General features: G+C 43.4%; 1 protein-coding gene across 6 annotated transcripts in view; it reads right to left on the bottom strand.

Annotated features, from left to right (window-relative positions):
- Positions 1-17,343, bottom strand: part of HIVEP1 (HIVEP zinc finger 1) — a 169,915-nt gene that overhangs the window by 141,778 nt on the left and 10,794 nt on the right. The window contains exons 1-2 of one of the 6 annotated variants that reach the window (XM_053602465.1): positions 14,367-14,483; positions 7,554-7,696 (exon numbers count right to left, since the gene is read on the bottom strand). In XM_053602465.1, coding sequence (XP_053458440.1) covers positions 7,554-7,593 — 40 coding nt within the window. In that variant the 5' untranslated portion in view covers positions 7,594-7,696; positions 14,367-14,483. Of the gene's footprint in view, positions 1-7,553; positions 7,697-8,645; positions 8,709-10,805; positions 11,072-11,314; positions 11,370-14,366; positions 14,484-17,343 lie in introns of those variants that run through there. The other 5 variants (XM_053602466.1, XM_053602468.1, XM_053602467.1 and 2 more) reach the window with 5 other exon arrangements.

Genomic DNA, 17,343 nt, shown 5'->3' on the forward strand with positions numbered 1-17,343 from the left:
AAGAGCTATTTAGAAGTAAAAAGTAAATTACAGGTCAACATCACTCCTACGAACCTCTGCCCATCCCAATGCCTTGTTGTCAAAGAAGAAACTGAAGTTATTTGCTGAAGGTCACATGTTACTCTGTAGCTGGTTTACTTGCATGATGATTTTCTGAAATAGGGAAAAACAACAAAAAGCCTACTTCATTCTTTTAACCTGTTACTCTTTCTTGGATGTCAACAAATCATACTAATGCTACACAAACCTTTGATATACCTTCTTTAAATACATAAGATCTGCCTGGCAGTGTCAAAGAACTTAACCTGGTAATTTTATAATTACTATAAACACAAACTATACACATCAAATCTAAGAAGTTTCCTTTCTTTTCTTCCTTAGAGTTTTAAGTATATTGAAAAATCCACTCTAACCAAGCAAACTAGACCAACAATCACTTCTAGCTGACTTATTCCTCATTCTTTCTTCCACCAAAGTCAAAAACAATTTATTTTCTCTGCCAATGTATCCTTCCTTTCTTTAATAACCCATCTCAAAATTCTTTTTCATTCAAATTTTTTTTGCCTTCCATGCCCCCCCCGCCAACTCCAAAATTTCATTGAGAAAAAAGGTGACTGCTCCAAGAGGTAATTCTTAGTTGCTTTATCCCACTCAGATTATGTTTTGCTCAATTTTCCCTTTGGAATTTCAATATTGCACAGACCGTATTAATCCAAAAATCATACTTGTTGCTTCATATTACTCTTAGATTTTTTTTTCCTGTGTTCAAGACAAGTTGTAGTAAAAACTCAAACAGAACAGGTGCAAGATTTTATATCTAGGCATAATCTACGAGCATTTCAACTGTTACATTAAAACTCCCATTTAAACACAGCCATTTTCCATTTTAAGACAGACATCTCTACTTTCTCACCTGTTCAAAACTAAGCAGATCAAACAGGCAAACATTTTTGATGAAACAACTATTCTTTTTCTCTTGGAGCCCCTGGAAGTTCCCTTGACTGTTTGTGATAGCAAATCCAACTTGGAGTAATGTATACACACATAACTCTGAAATGGAGTCTCAACAATTGGACTTAGAGGAAAAAAAATAATAATCCTTCAAATTCGGACCTCCTGAGTAATCTATATGCTTAATGAATATTATTTCTCAACCAGGATTTGGAGGACATTTCCAAATTGTAACTAACCAGGAAAGCTCTTTCTACTACCAGCATTAGAGAGTATAAGCCAGATGGCTAGGAGCAAAGGCACTGGAGACTCCTAGCTTATTTATGACATACACCATAAACTCTCTCTGCCTCGTTCCCTTGTCCATAAAATGGGGTCATAATAGTACCTCTCTCTCGTGACTGTACGGATCTGCTTAGTTTTGAACAGGTGAAAGTAGAGATGTCTTACTTAAAATGGAAAATGGCTATATTTAAACGGGAGTTTTAGTATAACAGTTGAATTTTCAGACTTGAAGACTTAGAAAATATTTCTGGGGAACCTAATGTGAAAACATTACAATTTTAAGCAAATACATAAAAAGCACTTTGAATGGAAGATGGCACAGACCTGTGGAAGGGCTAGCTCTTTTTATCGCCATAAAAATATATAAAAAACAGCCTCTCTCCTGCCACTGGCCCATAAAAATCCATAACTATAGGAAGTTATGTGGTTAAAAAAAAATTCAGGAGAATATTCCACAAATATCATCTCAAACAAATACAAATAAGCTGCTCCAAGTCAATTCACTTAAATTTCTCTGGCCACCTTTATTTCTCATTCATAAAAAGAAGAAGCTAAACTAAATAACCTCCAAGGCCCATCATTCCTGCTGTAGAATTTATATAATTCTTGTGGAGAGGCACACAGAAACCCAGAGACACAGGGAAACCCTGTACAGCTTAACACCTACCAGGCCCCTGCGTATCAGCTCAGTTCATTTTTATTTTTTATCTACTTTTAAACTATCAAATACCGCCCTATGTTGCATGTTTAGCATACTACTACCTGTTTATGATAACTATTATTAGCTGATCTTTTTCTCCACTGACAAATTTGAAAGGGATGGAAGATAAGTACATACAAGCATACTTCAAAATACAAAACAATAAGTATACTTGGTTAAATTCATACTCTACTATATTCCCAGCTACTCGGGAGGCTGAGGCAAGAGATTCACCTAAGCCCAGGAGTTAGAGGTTGCTGTGAGTTGTGATGCCACAGCACTCCACTGAGGGTGATAAAGTGAGACTCTGTCTCTAAAAACAAACAAAAAAAAGAATATTCTCTAGAACAAAACTCATCGTAGAAAATTTCTAAGAAACTTCTGAAAAATTTTATTTAAAGGTGTAGAAATAAAATCAAAATGAATGCAATCCTTTACTAAATATACCTAAATGGTCAAAAAGGCCTTCTTTCTTAAAAAAAGACTTGAACATTGAGAAAAAAGGACCTTTGATTATACGCTTTTGTGCTGTATTGAACAACAGTTAATAGTAGGTGCTTTATACGAACACCATAGCATGATTTGCAATGAGTATACTACGCATTAATATGCAGAAAAGTACTTGAGACAGAGTCTCACTGCCTCCCCCTTAGTAGAGTGCAGTGGCGTCACAGCTCACAGCAACCTCAAACCCTTGGGCTTAAGAGATTCTCTTGCCTTAGCCTCCCAAGCAGCTGGGACTACAGGCACCCCACTAAACTGTTTTAAAAGAATTAAATATGTGAATGAAAAAGTAAAGCACTTTAATTTATTTAGAAAATACTTTTTCCACATAATACAAGAACCAACTTTAGCCCAGACTTGTTCAGATTATTGCATTCTAAATGTGAAGCTTGGAAATGTTTTTATATAATAGAAGACTGTATGCACATTATATATTTTTCTATTTTATAGTAAAAAAAAAAATTTACCTCATCAGAACATATCTTGTGCAAAAATGTTCTAAAATAAAATCATTACTCTAGTTAATCATATTATCACATTTTGTATTTGCTTTTAATAAGAAAAAAGCTTTTGGATGACGTTAATAAGCATTCAAAAAGCATCAAATAAGCTCACAACATGAGCTGAAAAATAATTATCTGCAAAAAAGAAAAAGTGGGAAGCTTGCCATATTAAGTCTTTTCTCATATTTTTATCCTACTCAAACTAAATCATGTCAGCTATTTACATAACTTTTTCACCCAAATCAGCAAAAACTATTCTTTTAATTATTACTTATTTCCTTTCTAGCTATAGTTGTATACAGAATTTTTTTCTTTTCTTTTTTTTTTTTAATAAGCCATGGGGTTGTTTTCAGTACAAGATTTCTGACTTCTCAAATCTTAAGGCTGTCAGCATGGAACTGCTGACCTCACATCCAAATGTGAAAAAACAATGCTTAAACAGCTGGAATTCCATCTGAAAATCATCAAAATTGAACCTACTGCACTTCGAGCTCACCAAGATAATCCCTACATAACAAGTAAACATAAGATTTTATTCACGGTGAAGACTTTATAAAACCACCACTGAAGTAGGGCCACACACTGAATGCCAATGAAAACATTCATCTTAATCAGATTAATCCTGAAAACCCAGTGGGGTTTCTCTGGTCTCACACAGAAACAGAGCAGGGGACAGAGAGATGGCTGCCATCACAGAACCTAAGGAGAACACTTCACTTCAATCTCACACGATCTATGATGTCAACATTTTTAAAAACAGTTCAACAGAATAAAATGTCTCCTGAGAATTAGATGAAGACAAATAAACATTCTATTTAACCTCATTTTAAGTGTCAAAACTGAGACAAGGTTTCAATGAGTTTAAGTGAAAAAAGTGAGGAAACACCGCACTGGACAAGAATCTTCCTCCCCAAAATATTTTCTGCACTGACTTCTTTCCTCCAGGTCCCAAACTTTAAGAAGTCAGAACAATGCGCCACATCAGTGATCAAGGCTGAATGCAGATACAGCATGAACAGCAATTAAAGGTTCTCTGTTGGTATTCCTGTTTCCTCTACTTACGAACCATAGGCAACTGAAGAGATTGACATAAACCAGTTCTTTGTAGGAAGTAATAGTTCCCTGGCTTGAAGGTTTACCCAGTGTCAGACACTGTGGCAAATGTTTGCATTTGCCATATCATGTAACCTTCACACATTATTTCCATTGTATAGATGACAAAACCAACACTCAACAGCTTGCCCAAAACCATACAGCTAGTTAATGACAGAATAAGGCCAAACTCTTTACCTTTATACTAATTAAATATACCGAAGGGATAAACTCTAGGAACCCACTGGTGAAACTTCTTATAAAACAAAAGTTAGTTGTAACCCCTTGGTTTATCTGTTCAGACAATTAAAATTATCACAAGTTCCTTAATGAGAGGCTATCAAATGTGGCAAGAGGCAGTTCCTAATCATGATCCAAAAACATAAATTTCATGGGTCAAATCATCTTAGCTCTCCCCTTTCATTTGCTAAAAAGTTAACAAAACCAAATACTCTTTGGTTGAGCCAGATGACCAAACTGATCTCTTCAGACATATTTAGAAGCCAGCTGAGAGACCCATACTAGAAAAGTTGTGATGCAACATTGTAAGTACAAACACAAGCAATGGAGCCTCAGGGTAGGTTTGTGGAGGGGAAGAGGGTACTTTGGCAAGGGGAGAAGGGAAAAGAATGGGGGACAAACTCAAAGAAGAGGTGAAACCTTCTGGAGCAGACACATCTCCCATATGGAATAAGAAAATAGCAGCAATAGAAGGAGAAGAGGTACTTTCCAGAAAGAAGACCAAGCACAGAAATGCTGGCTTTGCAGACTGAGCTCCTGAGATCACCATCCATGTGATACAGCTAAGGACAGACAGGAAGGCGGCAGAGAGCCTCCCGGCGCACTTAGGCCCTCCTCAGACCCCCACATGTGGCTCATGACCGTGATGTGACCACCTCCCTCCATGGCACTTCTCACAATGTAACAAAGCTGGCTCTCGGAGGGGAAAAAAGTTCTCACTTTCATAGTAGGTTCAGAGCCAAATGCACTCAACCAATAAAAATGAAACACAGCTACATCGAATTCTCAAAACATGTTTTGCAAAAGGTTCATACTTAGTATTTTCCACACTGACTTCCAATCTTAAAGTAGACAAGGCTTTGAAACCTTAGACCCAAGTACAACTCAAATAGGTAACATCCCTCTTCTTCTTTGCTAAAGCTTTGAAACATATTCACAATAATGACTGGCGAAGCAAAGACAGCCTTTTATGATATCAGAACTGGCCTGGAACCCCCTAGTCACTGGTTCCTCCAATGCAGCAGTTCTCAACCTATAGGTCATGACCCTCAGGAACCGTATTAAAGGGCTGCAGCATTAGGAAGGTTGAGAACCACTGCTCTATTGCATGTCCCCCCCAGTCTAAGCAAAGACCTGGGAAGGTGGCAGGGATGGCCCCTCCACAGAGGAGTGATCACTAAGGGCAGACTGGCTGCAGGGCAAGGCAGCACAGCCCCACTGTCAGTTCACCAAGAACAAACAGAGCAGCTCGGACTTGGAAGTTTGCCCCACCACAGTCCAGAGACCCTTCTCCAGGGAACCTAGGACAACACACCAAGTCCTCCTCTTGTCTCTTCCAAAATTCTTCAACCTCACAAAGGAGAAGTCAGTGTTAAAACTATTCATCTGCACTATGCAAATGGAAAAAAGGCCTCAAAAACAAAGGTTCTATCTGGTTTATGCATCAAGGGTGAAGAGACTGAATTCAACAAAACCACAGTCCTAAAACGTGTACAGATCACCTATCAGGTCTAAATGTCTCATTTATACCCCAAATTTATTTCCTAGTCATAATATAACAATCAGTCTTATACTTTTTCACTAAAGAACCTCAAAGAGGGGGCCTGGCTCATGCCTGTAATCCTAGCACACTGGGAGGCAGAGGCAGGTGGATTGCCTGAGCTCAGGAGTTCCAGACCAGTCTCTGCAAGAGAGAGACCCTTGTCTCTAAAATCCAGCCAAGTGGCCCGGTGCCCATAGCTCTCAGCGGTTAGAGTGCTGGCCACATGCACCTGGGCTGATGGGTTCGAACCGGCCAGGGCCTGCTAAACAACAATAACAAAAAAAATAGCCCGGCATTGTAGCTGGTGGCTGTAGTCCCAGCTACTCAGGAGGGTGAGGCAAGAGGATCACTTGAGCCCAGGAGTTGGAGGCTGCTGTGAGCTATGAAACCAGACCACTCTAATGAGGACAACATAGTAAGACTCCGTCTCAAAAAAAAAAAAAAAGAACCTCAAAGAGCAAAGAATTATAACTCCATCTCCTTATGGGACCATAGCCTGTGAATATCTAATCTTAAAATCCACGCAAATTTGGTACATTCCTTCATGATAAATCCCAGTATACTTTTTTATGCCTAATATAATGTGTATATACACGCACACAAAGTATACATATTCTTCCCAAATAAAATTCACTTTCCAGAAAGATACACATGTAGTCTTGTAGCTTTGCACTTTCCAGAAAGATACACATGTAGTCTTGTAGCTTTGCACAGACACAGAACTATTCTTACCACAGTAGAACAACCAAGAATAAATTAAGAAAGATTATATTTGAAGAAGTGAAACTGCCATGGAAACATGTACATGGGTCAATACAAAAGTTTTGAAACAAACAAAAATCAACAAACGTAAAATCCTCACAGACGGAAACAAATGAAGCCCTCCTGGCAACACCAATAAGCCCAGCAAGTTGAAACTCGCACAGGTAATCACAAAGCAGGTAGTCGACTATGTTTCTTGGAAGTGAAATAATGGACAATAAAACAATCTGTCTCAAAACTTTAATAGTAGTTCTTTGCTTAATACTGCTACATTCTTACCAAATGCAGTTTAATAGAAAAGATAATTACTATTCCCAGATGATGAAATGAATTTGAACAATACAGATCTTTAAAACAAGTAAGCTAAAAGAAACTTATTTTTCTAACATTAAAATATCTGTTGGCAGTTAAGGAGAAAACACTCTTTTTTAAGTCATTGTGTGAAATGTGTATTTTTGACACACTGCTTCTTTGTAGAAAATAAGTCAAACTGCCTCTGACTTCTGCAAATAATTCTCTGAGTAAATGCCAACTACAATTCTCTTATCTTGTTAACCTAACTTATACAGCAGTACAGAAATAAATCTCAAAAGTATGAAGGGGTGGAAAACAAAAAAACAGAAAAATTCATGATGATCCAGTTGGCAAAGAAGATTCAACCCTTCATTTCAGATTCCTTGATACGCTTCCTGTCAAGAAATAGTAAATCTCAGCCTTTAATACCCACAGCTAATAGTTGAGAAGGCACTATAATTTTGTCAAACTCAATTAATTCATTCAGCAGATATTTATTAGTATCTCCTAAGAGACAAGAAGACAAGAACTGTGCAAAACAAATAGAAATGAACAAGAGAAATCGAGCTCGCTGTGGAGCAGGGTCAGCATCTAACAAACTGCCATTCCTGTCACCAAAGAGATACTGTATTAAAAGATTTTACTGCAAATCTTACTTCTACTTAACGTACAGCCTTACCTCTTAGATTTCTGGGATGAATCTGTTTAGTTCGAGGCATCTTCTTTGGTTCAGGGGCTCCTTTTTCTTCTTAGAAACTGTAGCAAGAGCGGGTCACAAAAAAGTAGCTCCATAAACTCAATGTACATCAATTAATCCATGTACTGAAAAAGTAAAAAAAAAAAAAAAAAAGCACATTTTATTATCTCCAAAGTAAAAAGATACTTTAAAAGTTATTGCCTAACATGTCACTAACCTAAACTCAATGTAACCAAGCTGCATGCCACTATAAAAGATTACTAACTTTTAAACACAGACTTGTCATTTTCCCAACATCTGGGCCTCCCATTAAGAAAATGGGGAGAGGGAATCACCATCCCTTTATCAAACAAGAGTGGAAAAAATTCACTTTGTGTTTTAAAATAATATTACCAGGTACAATAAAGTATAGCTTTAGGTTACAAAAGGGTTAGATTGTACATAGTACATGTGCCCATTCATAAGGGCAGGAATCATGTCTTATCCATCTTGTTTTAAAGTTAACAACTTCACTTAATAAATGCAGTTACTATTATGGCTACTTCCCAATTATTCCAGACCTCCCCTCTAGGCTCAAGGTAACACTGCATTTTCTGCCTCCCTGTGTTTAGCTGGAATGTATGACTGTTGCAGCTAGTGACCTGTGAGTGGATAAGACATGCTTTGCTTCCAGAGCTTTTCGGTTATCAAAAACAAAGTCCTTCAGAGCTCCCGTCCTTCTGCCTTGGGACCAGCACTGTTCCAGATAGTGAATCTGACAACAACACACACCTGAGTTCTATGATCAGGCAACATAAACAAGAAATGGATTTTTATTCTGTTAAGTCAGTGAAGTTTGGGAGTTATTTACTACTGCAGCATATCTTAGTCTGTCCTGAAGTACACATTTGTTGTTGTTTTTTTTTTTTTTGCAGTTTTTTGGCTGGGGCTGGGTTTAAACGCACCACCTCCGGCATATGGGGCCACCGCCCTTCTCCTTTGAGCGACAGGCGCCACCCCTTGAAGTACACATTTTTGAAGACAGTGATCTGAAATACAATATGCCAAGATAGTAATGATCCAAAACCTAATCACCTATCTCCCCAAATCAGGCAGCTCAGACTCCCCTTCCTCAAGATCTTCAAGGATCCTACAGCTAAAATTTTAGTTTTAACTTCCTGCAAGATCAGCAAAGCTCTTTATGTTCCTGTTAAACATGAAACAATGTTTAATTACTAAACAAGGAAGAATGGAATACTTTGTTTAAAACTTCTGCTGTATGTGGCACCACATAAGAAACAAAAGAAGACCTATGTGCCTGTATACTTTCTACACATGACCTAATTTAATCTTAACAATAACTCAGAAGGTAACTATCACTTATCCACTTTATAGATAAGAAAACTATTTAATAGGGGGGAAATAAAGTAACTTGCCCAAGATAGGCAACTAAGAATGACTCTGTTACTTCCAGTACTTATTTCTGTAGAGAAGATGAGAATATCTACTCTCAGGGTTTTGTTTTGTTTTTTTTCAAGAGGCTGTACTACACAGCAAGTCATGTTATTTTGGTGTCATATCATACTGGGCTCAAAGCCAGGCTTTATGCCCTAATTGTGTGGCCTTGTTCAAATTATTTAACCTCTCTGAAGATCAGATTTCCCAACTGTAAAACTAAGAAATATAATCCACTTCATAAGGTTGTTATAAGGGATAACTGAACAATGCAGATGTTTTGCCTGACACACAAAAATGATGAAATATTAATTCTCCCTCAGAAATCCTATATAGGGAAGAATGTGTCTAATACCCTAGTATAAGGTCTTAGAAATCTATGGTTTCATTATAGCAAACAACTAGAAGGTAAAGAAGGCTACAATTAAGTTCAGTACTTTATCCTTATGTGGCTATATGTCAGCACAGCACAAAATTACTGCAATTTTTAACTACGTGGGGAAGAATATAATGATCCAACTACGTATTTCATCTACCACTGTGCTAAATGATCTATAAAAGATTTGGTTTCTCAACTCCCTGCACTAAAGAAACATCAACTGATTCAAGAAGGTTCCGATTCAATAAAGAATTTAGCCACACTAGGGTCAAATAAATTGCACGAATGCTTAATGACATTCCTTGTTAAACTTAAAGCTTTTAAATAGTCAGGATATTTGGAAGTTTTTAAAGCTTTAACTCTGATCGTAATCTGATCACGTGATCCTGCAGGATCCAGAGCATAAATGTAAAATATGCAAATTCCCAATCTGTAAAGGCTTCCTGCTACCCCGTTCACTGCCTACCCACTGTCCCTAGCTGTCCATCCCGTTTAAATCCTTGTTGGGGGAAGTGGGTATTTCCAAAGACAACAGCAGTGTAGCGACTAGGACGAGTGAGAAACCATTCATTTACAGGAAAGAAATAAATACTACATACGGAGCAAAAGCATGACACGATCAAAAAGCGTAAAGACAGTTGCAAGGAGAAAAAACATGAATGAATGTGGAGGGCGGAGCCTGGGAAAACCCCTCTGCAACGCTGCACTGAACAAAGCGGTTCGCATGCCAGGAGGAGGGGGGAATGGAAGTGCCAGCTCAGGAAGGAGCCTGGAGTGGATGCGGAGAGCAGGAGGAGGAGGAGGAAGAGAGATGGGGAGGAGGAGATGAGGCGAGCGCGGCAGCCCAGAGACTCCTCCTCGCCTCCAGCTCCGCCACCGCCCCCTCCTCTCTCCAGCCAGCAACTCCTAGCCGAGCCCGACCCCAAGGCGAGCCCGATCCGACCCGCGCCCCAACCCACCGCCCCCTTCCCAACAGCTGCGGGCGCGCAATCCCAACCCGGAAAGAAACTACCTAGGTGGCCGGGAGTAAACAGGCACTTAGAGCAAAGGACGAAAGGGAAAGAAAGCCACAAAGCCGGGAGGTTGGGAAACCGGGGCCTGGTCTCCCTCAACCCCCACCCTCTTGCAAAATGCATCTGCGGGTGGAAGGTGGCTGGGGAGGTTGGGTCCCTCCGTACCTGCTCCGCTCGCGCGCAGCGAGGGCGCCCAGAAGTGGCAAGTGTCTCCCGCAAGCAGCCATCCCCTCTGCAAGGTCGGCGGTTGCACACACGCTCACACACACACACACACACACACACACACACTCGCGCGCGCGGCCGCACACCCCCCGCCCGCCGAGGGGGATGTGGTCCTGCTCCCCCCCGCTCCGCCCCGCCGCCCTCCCCAGCTGCAGCGCCCCCGCCGCGGAGCCCGCGCCGAACCTGCTGCCAGGACGCCCGGCGGAGCCGCGGCCGCTGCAGCCCGCCCCGGAGCTGCGCTGCTGATGGCGGCGGCCGCAGCTAGGAATTTCCGCGACCCCCGCGCGGCGGCGACGGCGGCGGCGGCGCCTGGGATCCCTCCTTCACTTGACAACCCCAAACACAAACATAACCACCTCCTGCTGCGGCTGCTCTCCCGGTCCCCGGCTCCGTCCGCCTCCCCGCCGCCGCCGCCCCAGCACCAGCCCCACTAAAGGCCGGCGACTGGCGTTCACACCACCCAGCTCTGAAATATTAAACAGGGGAGCGGGCCGGGGGGCGGGGGGGAGCGCGGGGCGCGCGGGCGGGGGCCGCAGGCGCCGGGCGGGGGAGGCGGCTGCGCTCGCTGGCGCCCCGGGCCGCGGCATGATAGCGGCCGCCGGGGAGGGGGCGTCCGGGGGCCGGACGGCGGGGCCAGGGGCGCGCATGGGGCCACGGGGCCCGGCGGCGGGGCGGGCGGGCGCGGGCTTTACCTCTCCCCGGGGACAGAGTAGGGCACGTTTAGCGTCTTTAGGGACCGCGGGAGGAGCGCGGGCCGGGCGGCGCGGGGGAGGGAGGGCGAAGGTCAGAGGCTTTCCCGCGGGTGGGCGGGGCGGCAGGGGATCCCCGGGGGCGGGAGGCGGGGAGGCCGCAGGCTGCGACGCGCGGGCGGGAGAGGGGGCGTCCCCTGGCCGGGGCTGGGGCGGGGAATAGAGGCGGAGGACACCCCGCCGCCGGGGCCCAGCTGGGGTTGGGCCGCCAGCTCTGCCCCGGGGCTGGGGGCGGGCTGGGTGCCCGAGGTCTCCCCTGCGGGGCGGGTCCGGGACCACGCCTGTCCCCACCACCCACCCGCGGCTCCGCCCCGCCGGGCCGCAGCCGGGACTCTAGGGGGACGCGGAAGGAGGCGGCGGGCGCTGCTCTAGGGGGAGGGCGGGGTTAGAGACGCGAGGGGCTGGCTGCCCAGATCGCGCCGCCCGGGCTACTCGCGCCAGTCGAGGACGAAGGGGCGGGCCAGGGCGGTCACGCGGCTCGGGGAAGGCCTGGCCCGGTTGCGCAGTTGGGGGCGGTTGGTCGGGGGAGAGGGGCGGGGACGGGCGGGGCCGTAGTTTCTCTTTACCGTCTCTTTACTTTCTAAAGCAGGATGTGGGCTGGCCTGGTGACGTCATGGGGTCTCCCAGCCCCGCCCCTCGCCCGGGCCGAATGGGGGAAGGGGAGGCACAGGGGAGGGGGGCCCCCAAGGGGGTTTCCTCAGCAACGCGTAGAAGGAAGGGGAAAGTCATTGTGAAACTTGAAACTCATTAACTTTGAAAAACAACTTTTAAAAAGCCGGAGGGGGGTGGAGTGTTGGTTTGGAGGGTAGAAGGGGACCCATTAACCCTGAACTGAAACCACTTTCTGGTGGCCGAAGTTCTATTAAAAGTGCGAGGAAAGCCAAGGTTATTCCAGAGGCCGCTCTGAAGCCGGTTGGTGCTTCCCGGAGCCGTAGCTGCGAGCGCAATTAACCCCTCCCTGCCCGCCTGACAGCGTGGGGAATACGGTGGAGGGGACTTGGGACAAAAAAGTAGGAGTGCGGCGCTGGGCCGCTGACACGGCTCCTGGGATGCTAGGGAGGAGTGAAAGGGGAAGAGGGGTAATTGCTATAAACCAGAGTTTAATTCTGGCTGCTAGAAAGCAGTAGAGGAAGCAAGAAGTAGAAATCTATGGCGAAGAAATTAGGAGGGGCTGGACCAGGGTAACGAAGGTTTTTCAGGGTTAGACCTAAAGAATATCAGTAGTTAGGGGCTCAGAAATTCCACACATACACCTAAATAAGCAGGCAAGAGTGGCCGGGTTCAATAGGACACTCCGAACTTGGGAGGAATAGGTAAAACAAAAATTAAGATGCAAAAAAATTCTCTGATAAAACCAAACTGTTTTCCCCTTTTAAGGAATAAAAATGGTTAACGATCATACACCCACTAAGACAGCTGGCCATCTGTGCAAACTTGAATTGTTCTGTTCCCTTGGGCTTCCATAAGGCGTCTAGGGTTTTCCTGCTAGGATTGACCCCTAAGATTTTCCTGAGGAAATCCTACCTCTAGCTCATTTGAGTTTAAAAAAAAAAAAAAGTTCAAAGCACCGGAATGGGAATTATTAAAAATGGAATGCTCAGTGATGGCGACTTTGAGGCTAAAAATATGTCAAGTAAAAAGTAAATTTGGTTACAAAAGCAAGGATCACCCAACGGTGTAAATTTGAAATGACGTCTAGGATACTAATGCTAATCCCACACCGGAATAGCGCAATTTTTTTATTTTCATTGTGATATGTCTATCTCTCTTATGAAATGAAATTATATCTGATGGGCTAAAATCCTAAAAAATATATAGTGTAACTTCTTAACAGAGTTATTTGAATTAAAAATAAGCATGCATTTAAATGAGACAGTATCGCTAATAATCAGAATAAAGGTACCTTGATAATGAGTCTAGTTTATGCCACTTGGGAAGTCAAAAATGCTAACTGAATTAATACTTTTTAACCCAATAGTTGTTGAGCACACCAGAAATACACACTGTCAACTTAATGTTCGTTCGGGTTTTAGCATTGCTATGAACTTTCTGGTGAAATATACATGCACTTTTGAATTATAATAGGCAAAATCTGTCATTTCAATTTATTTTTGAGCAGCAAATTGACATTAAACTTTTAGTTTCCTAGTAAGTTTTCAAATTTTCTAAATATTTCTTTTCCTAATGCTGTCTACACTTAACAATTTCCTAGATATCAGAACACAGAGAAATCCAGCTAACCTATAAACTAGATTGTGTCGGCTTAACTGTGTTGTGGCAAATTCAATATAGTTTCTCAAAATGTATCAAATAAACGGAACGTGGGGGTAAAAATTGAACCAGATGATGAAATATGAATGGTAAACCGCAGTTTGAACTGTCAAAAATCCTGGAACGATGGGGGAACCGGTACCATTCTTTGCCCCAGCAAAAAAGGGAGCTCCTAGGGGGCCCTTTCTCTTGGGCTCCATCCCTACCGGCCGCGTGAACGTTTCTGCAGCCCCATTGGGGGACGTGGGGTTCGAGGGAGGATAATGTCACTGAAAAGCTCTATACATTTTTCTTGCTGAACAGTTTTGAGAGCACAAGTCCACTCCGGAGCCGCATCCACTGAACCCCACGTCGCCCCATACGCCCCCTCCGGCCCCGCCCGCGGATCCCTGGCCCCAGTTCCCACGCGGCCACCTGGCCCGGCCCAGCTCGGGCTCCCCCCTGGCGCGGCCCTGCTGCCCCAGCCCTCCGCCCTGCGCGCCTCCCGGCAGCGCCACCGCCATGCGGAGATCCCGGAGGTTCCTCCCTGCCGGCCGCCGGGTCACGCCGCCCGTCCCTCCCCTCGGCCCTCCGCCCTCGGCGCGCGCCGGGCTTTCCCGTCCACCGGCCGAATCCCCTCCTCCTCTGGGCGACCAGCGACCAAACCTTTCCCTCACGATCTGCCAACTGTGCCCCACGCCCAGGCTCTTCCCAGCCAGACAAAAGAACCGAGAGAAAAACTTACCCGAACTGCAACGCAAAAGTCAGATCCAAAGCTTCCTGGTTTAACTTTTAATTTTAAAAACAACAAAAGCTGAAACCAAAAGCCTCCTAGGTTGGAAGTGGGCGTGAGAGGAAATGCTAGGGGGAGGCGCTTCATTCCCTCCGCAGCTTTTGCCCCCCCCCCCTTTCTGGCCCCTGCCTGGGGCTTTGATGTTATCTAGTGCACCGCCTACATTGGTTTATACTTTGGGCTCTGCACCCAGAACGATATACAGATAGTCGCTACTTTATATGCTGATTCCAGAGAGGGAAGCAGGTGGTTGCGGGACCCCAATTTCTTCCCCCACAGTGAGAAAGGAGTATGGGCTTCCCTTTTTAACCTAGTCAGAAATGGACTACTCACCCATTTAGTGGTCCTGAAGAGCTGGACCATGTGATATTTTCTGTCAGATACTTAGATGGAGGCCTCCTAAATTAGATTGGTTTTCCCTCCACTCATAGCACAAACTTAAAATATGGTGGTATTGTATGTTTCCTAAGGCTTTCAGTTTTAGATCTGTTTTGAAAGTAAGTAATATTTCCCTTCTGAGATAGTCCTGCAGCCTTAAAGAGACAAGAATAAAATGACATGCCTAACATATACCATAATTCCCTTATGGGTTAAAATATCTACACACTCTCCCCCTCACATTATAGAAAGCTTGTAACTGTTGATCTTATCTTGTTTGCATATTCATGGAGACTGGATATATTTCTGTAAGAGGTTAGCAGTCTCGTCGTCACTAACCAAGAGTGGTTTTTTTTTTTTTCTTCTTCTTTTCAACAGATTAGCAATAAAGATGGACTTGCCCTCTGGGAGTTTACAAATTAATGGAGATAGGATAAACACGTGGAAAATACCTAGAGGGAAAAGAAGATAGAAGAAGCAGCTTATAAATAGAGCCAATTAAAGTTATACAGAGTTATTTACATGGTTGCTGAGAGGTTTCTGGTTGGGAGGACAGAAGTATTAGAAAAAGTCCCAACCTGAGGGTGAGTTCTCAATAGGCTTTTGAAGGAAAGTTCACAATTTGGCAACAGAATAATAACAGCATTCCAGGGGAAGGAAACAGCTTGAAGGTAAGAGCAAGTGAACTGTGTGTGATGATCTTTCTGCCTAGAATAGAAAGTCTACGCCAATGTGAAACACGTAACACCTAAACCAGGACACTTTTGAAAGTGAAAGGAAAGCTATTAAAGATTATACCCAGATGAAAGACATACACCTGGACTGTCCTGGGCAAACAGGAAGGGTGGGTTTTCTAATAAGGATCTACAAAGACAGAACGGGCAGGCAACTGGCAACCAGAGAGGAGCCTACTCAGTCATCATTTAGAAAGAATTAAGATATGATATTGCAAACAGTTGGTACTCATTTGGAGACATCTGGACTGAGAATGGTCTTTTTTAAGGAAAGTTATTGTCACTGATGGATTTAGGATAGACATGGAGGCGGGTTACAAAAACTGTAGTAACGTTTGTATTAGTAGGAATAGTGGTCGTCATGGTGGTAGTGATTAACAATTATTGAGAGTTTCTGACTTGCCGGGCTGTCCTATCTGAATTTATTTAATCCCCACCATAAGCCCACACTGTAGATCCGTGATTCTCAACCTTCCTAATGCCGCGACCCTTTAATACAGTTCCCTTTAATACTGTTATTCATGTTGTGGTGACCTCCAACCATAAAATTATTTTTGTTGCTACTTCATAACTGTAATGGTGCTACTGTTATGAATCGTAATGTAAATGTCTGATATGTAGGATATATTTTCATGGTTACAAAGGGGTCGCGACCCACAGGTTGAGAAACGCTGCTATAGATGAAGAAATATTAGGTCATTAAGAAATGTCCAATTTCAAGCCAAAAATTTAGCTTATTATTATCTCAAACAGGAAGCAATACAATTAATGAAAATATGTGCCTAAACTATCAGCACAGTTGTGCCACCAATAGCTTGTTTATGCCACCAATGAAGAAGCCTGAAGGAGTGGCGATGAAATCACAAAAGGTGTTTTCCGCAGCTTGTTGAGAATGGAATACTTTTCCTTGCAGGAAGTGGCTCAAAGCCAGGAAGAAGCAGTAGTCTCTTGGTGCAAGGTCTGGTAAATACAGTGGATGACAGAGGGTTTCTGAGTGCAGCTTCTGTAGTTGGAGTAGCTTTCTTTGTGCTGCATGTGGTTGAGCATTGTCTTGCAAGAGAATTGCAAGCAGCCTCATCATTTCATCCAGTTGATGCAGCAGACATCCACTGTAATCCACTGACCAGGTTTCATGAAGCTCCCGTGGATTATAACCAGCACTGGACCACCAAACAGACACCATTAGCTTTTTCTATTAGCATTCAGTTTTGGCATTTCGTGTTTATTCGGCCATCATGCCAAACACTTGGGATTGTCAAAAAGAATCTATTTTTCATCACACATGATAATATGGTGTAGAAATAGGTTTGCCTTTATGTTGTGACAGCAAAGAAAGGCAAGCTTTTTGATAATTTCTCTTCTTACGCTCATTGAATTCATGTGGAGCCCATCTATTCAGCTTCTTTATCTTACCTATTTGTTTCAAATGGTCCAATATGGTTGGAAAAGTAACATCAAATCTGGCTGGTAGGTCACGTTTAGGTTGAGATGGATTCACTTCCACTGGAGCTTTCAGCTCATCATTATCTCCTTGGTCTCTGGTGGCCCACATGGCTCTTTTTCAAGATTAAAATCTCCAGAATAGAACTACTTAGACCATCAAGGTAGTGTGCGTTCATTAGCCAAACCCTTCCTAAATACTTCATTGATATTTCAAGCTGTCTGTGCTGCTTGGTTCAACAATGGAATTCATATTCAAAAATAACCTGAATTTTTGTCTTATCCAGGCTTTTACAAAAATTTCTACAAAAGAACATGTGAAAGATAATCACAAGCCAAAACATGTGTTTGAAAGAATGAGGATGGACTTACAATAA

Source organism: Nycticebus coucang, chromosome 9, assembly GCF_027406575.1.
Source record: "Nycticebus coucang isolate mNycCou1 chromosome 9, mNycCou1.pri, whole genome shotgun sequence".
NCBI lineage: Eukaryota > Metazoa > Chordata > Mammalia > Primates > Lorisidae > Nycticebus > Nycticebus coucang.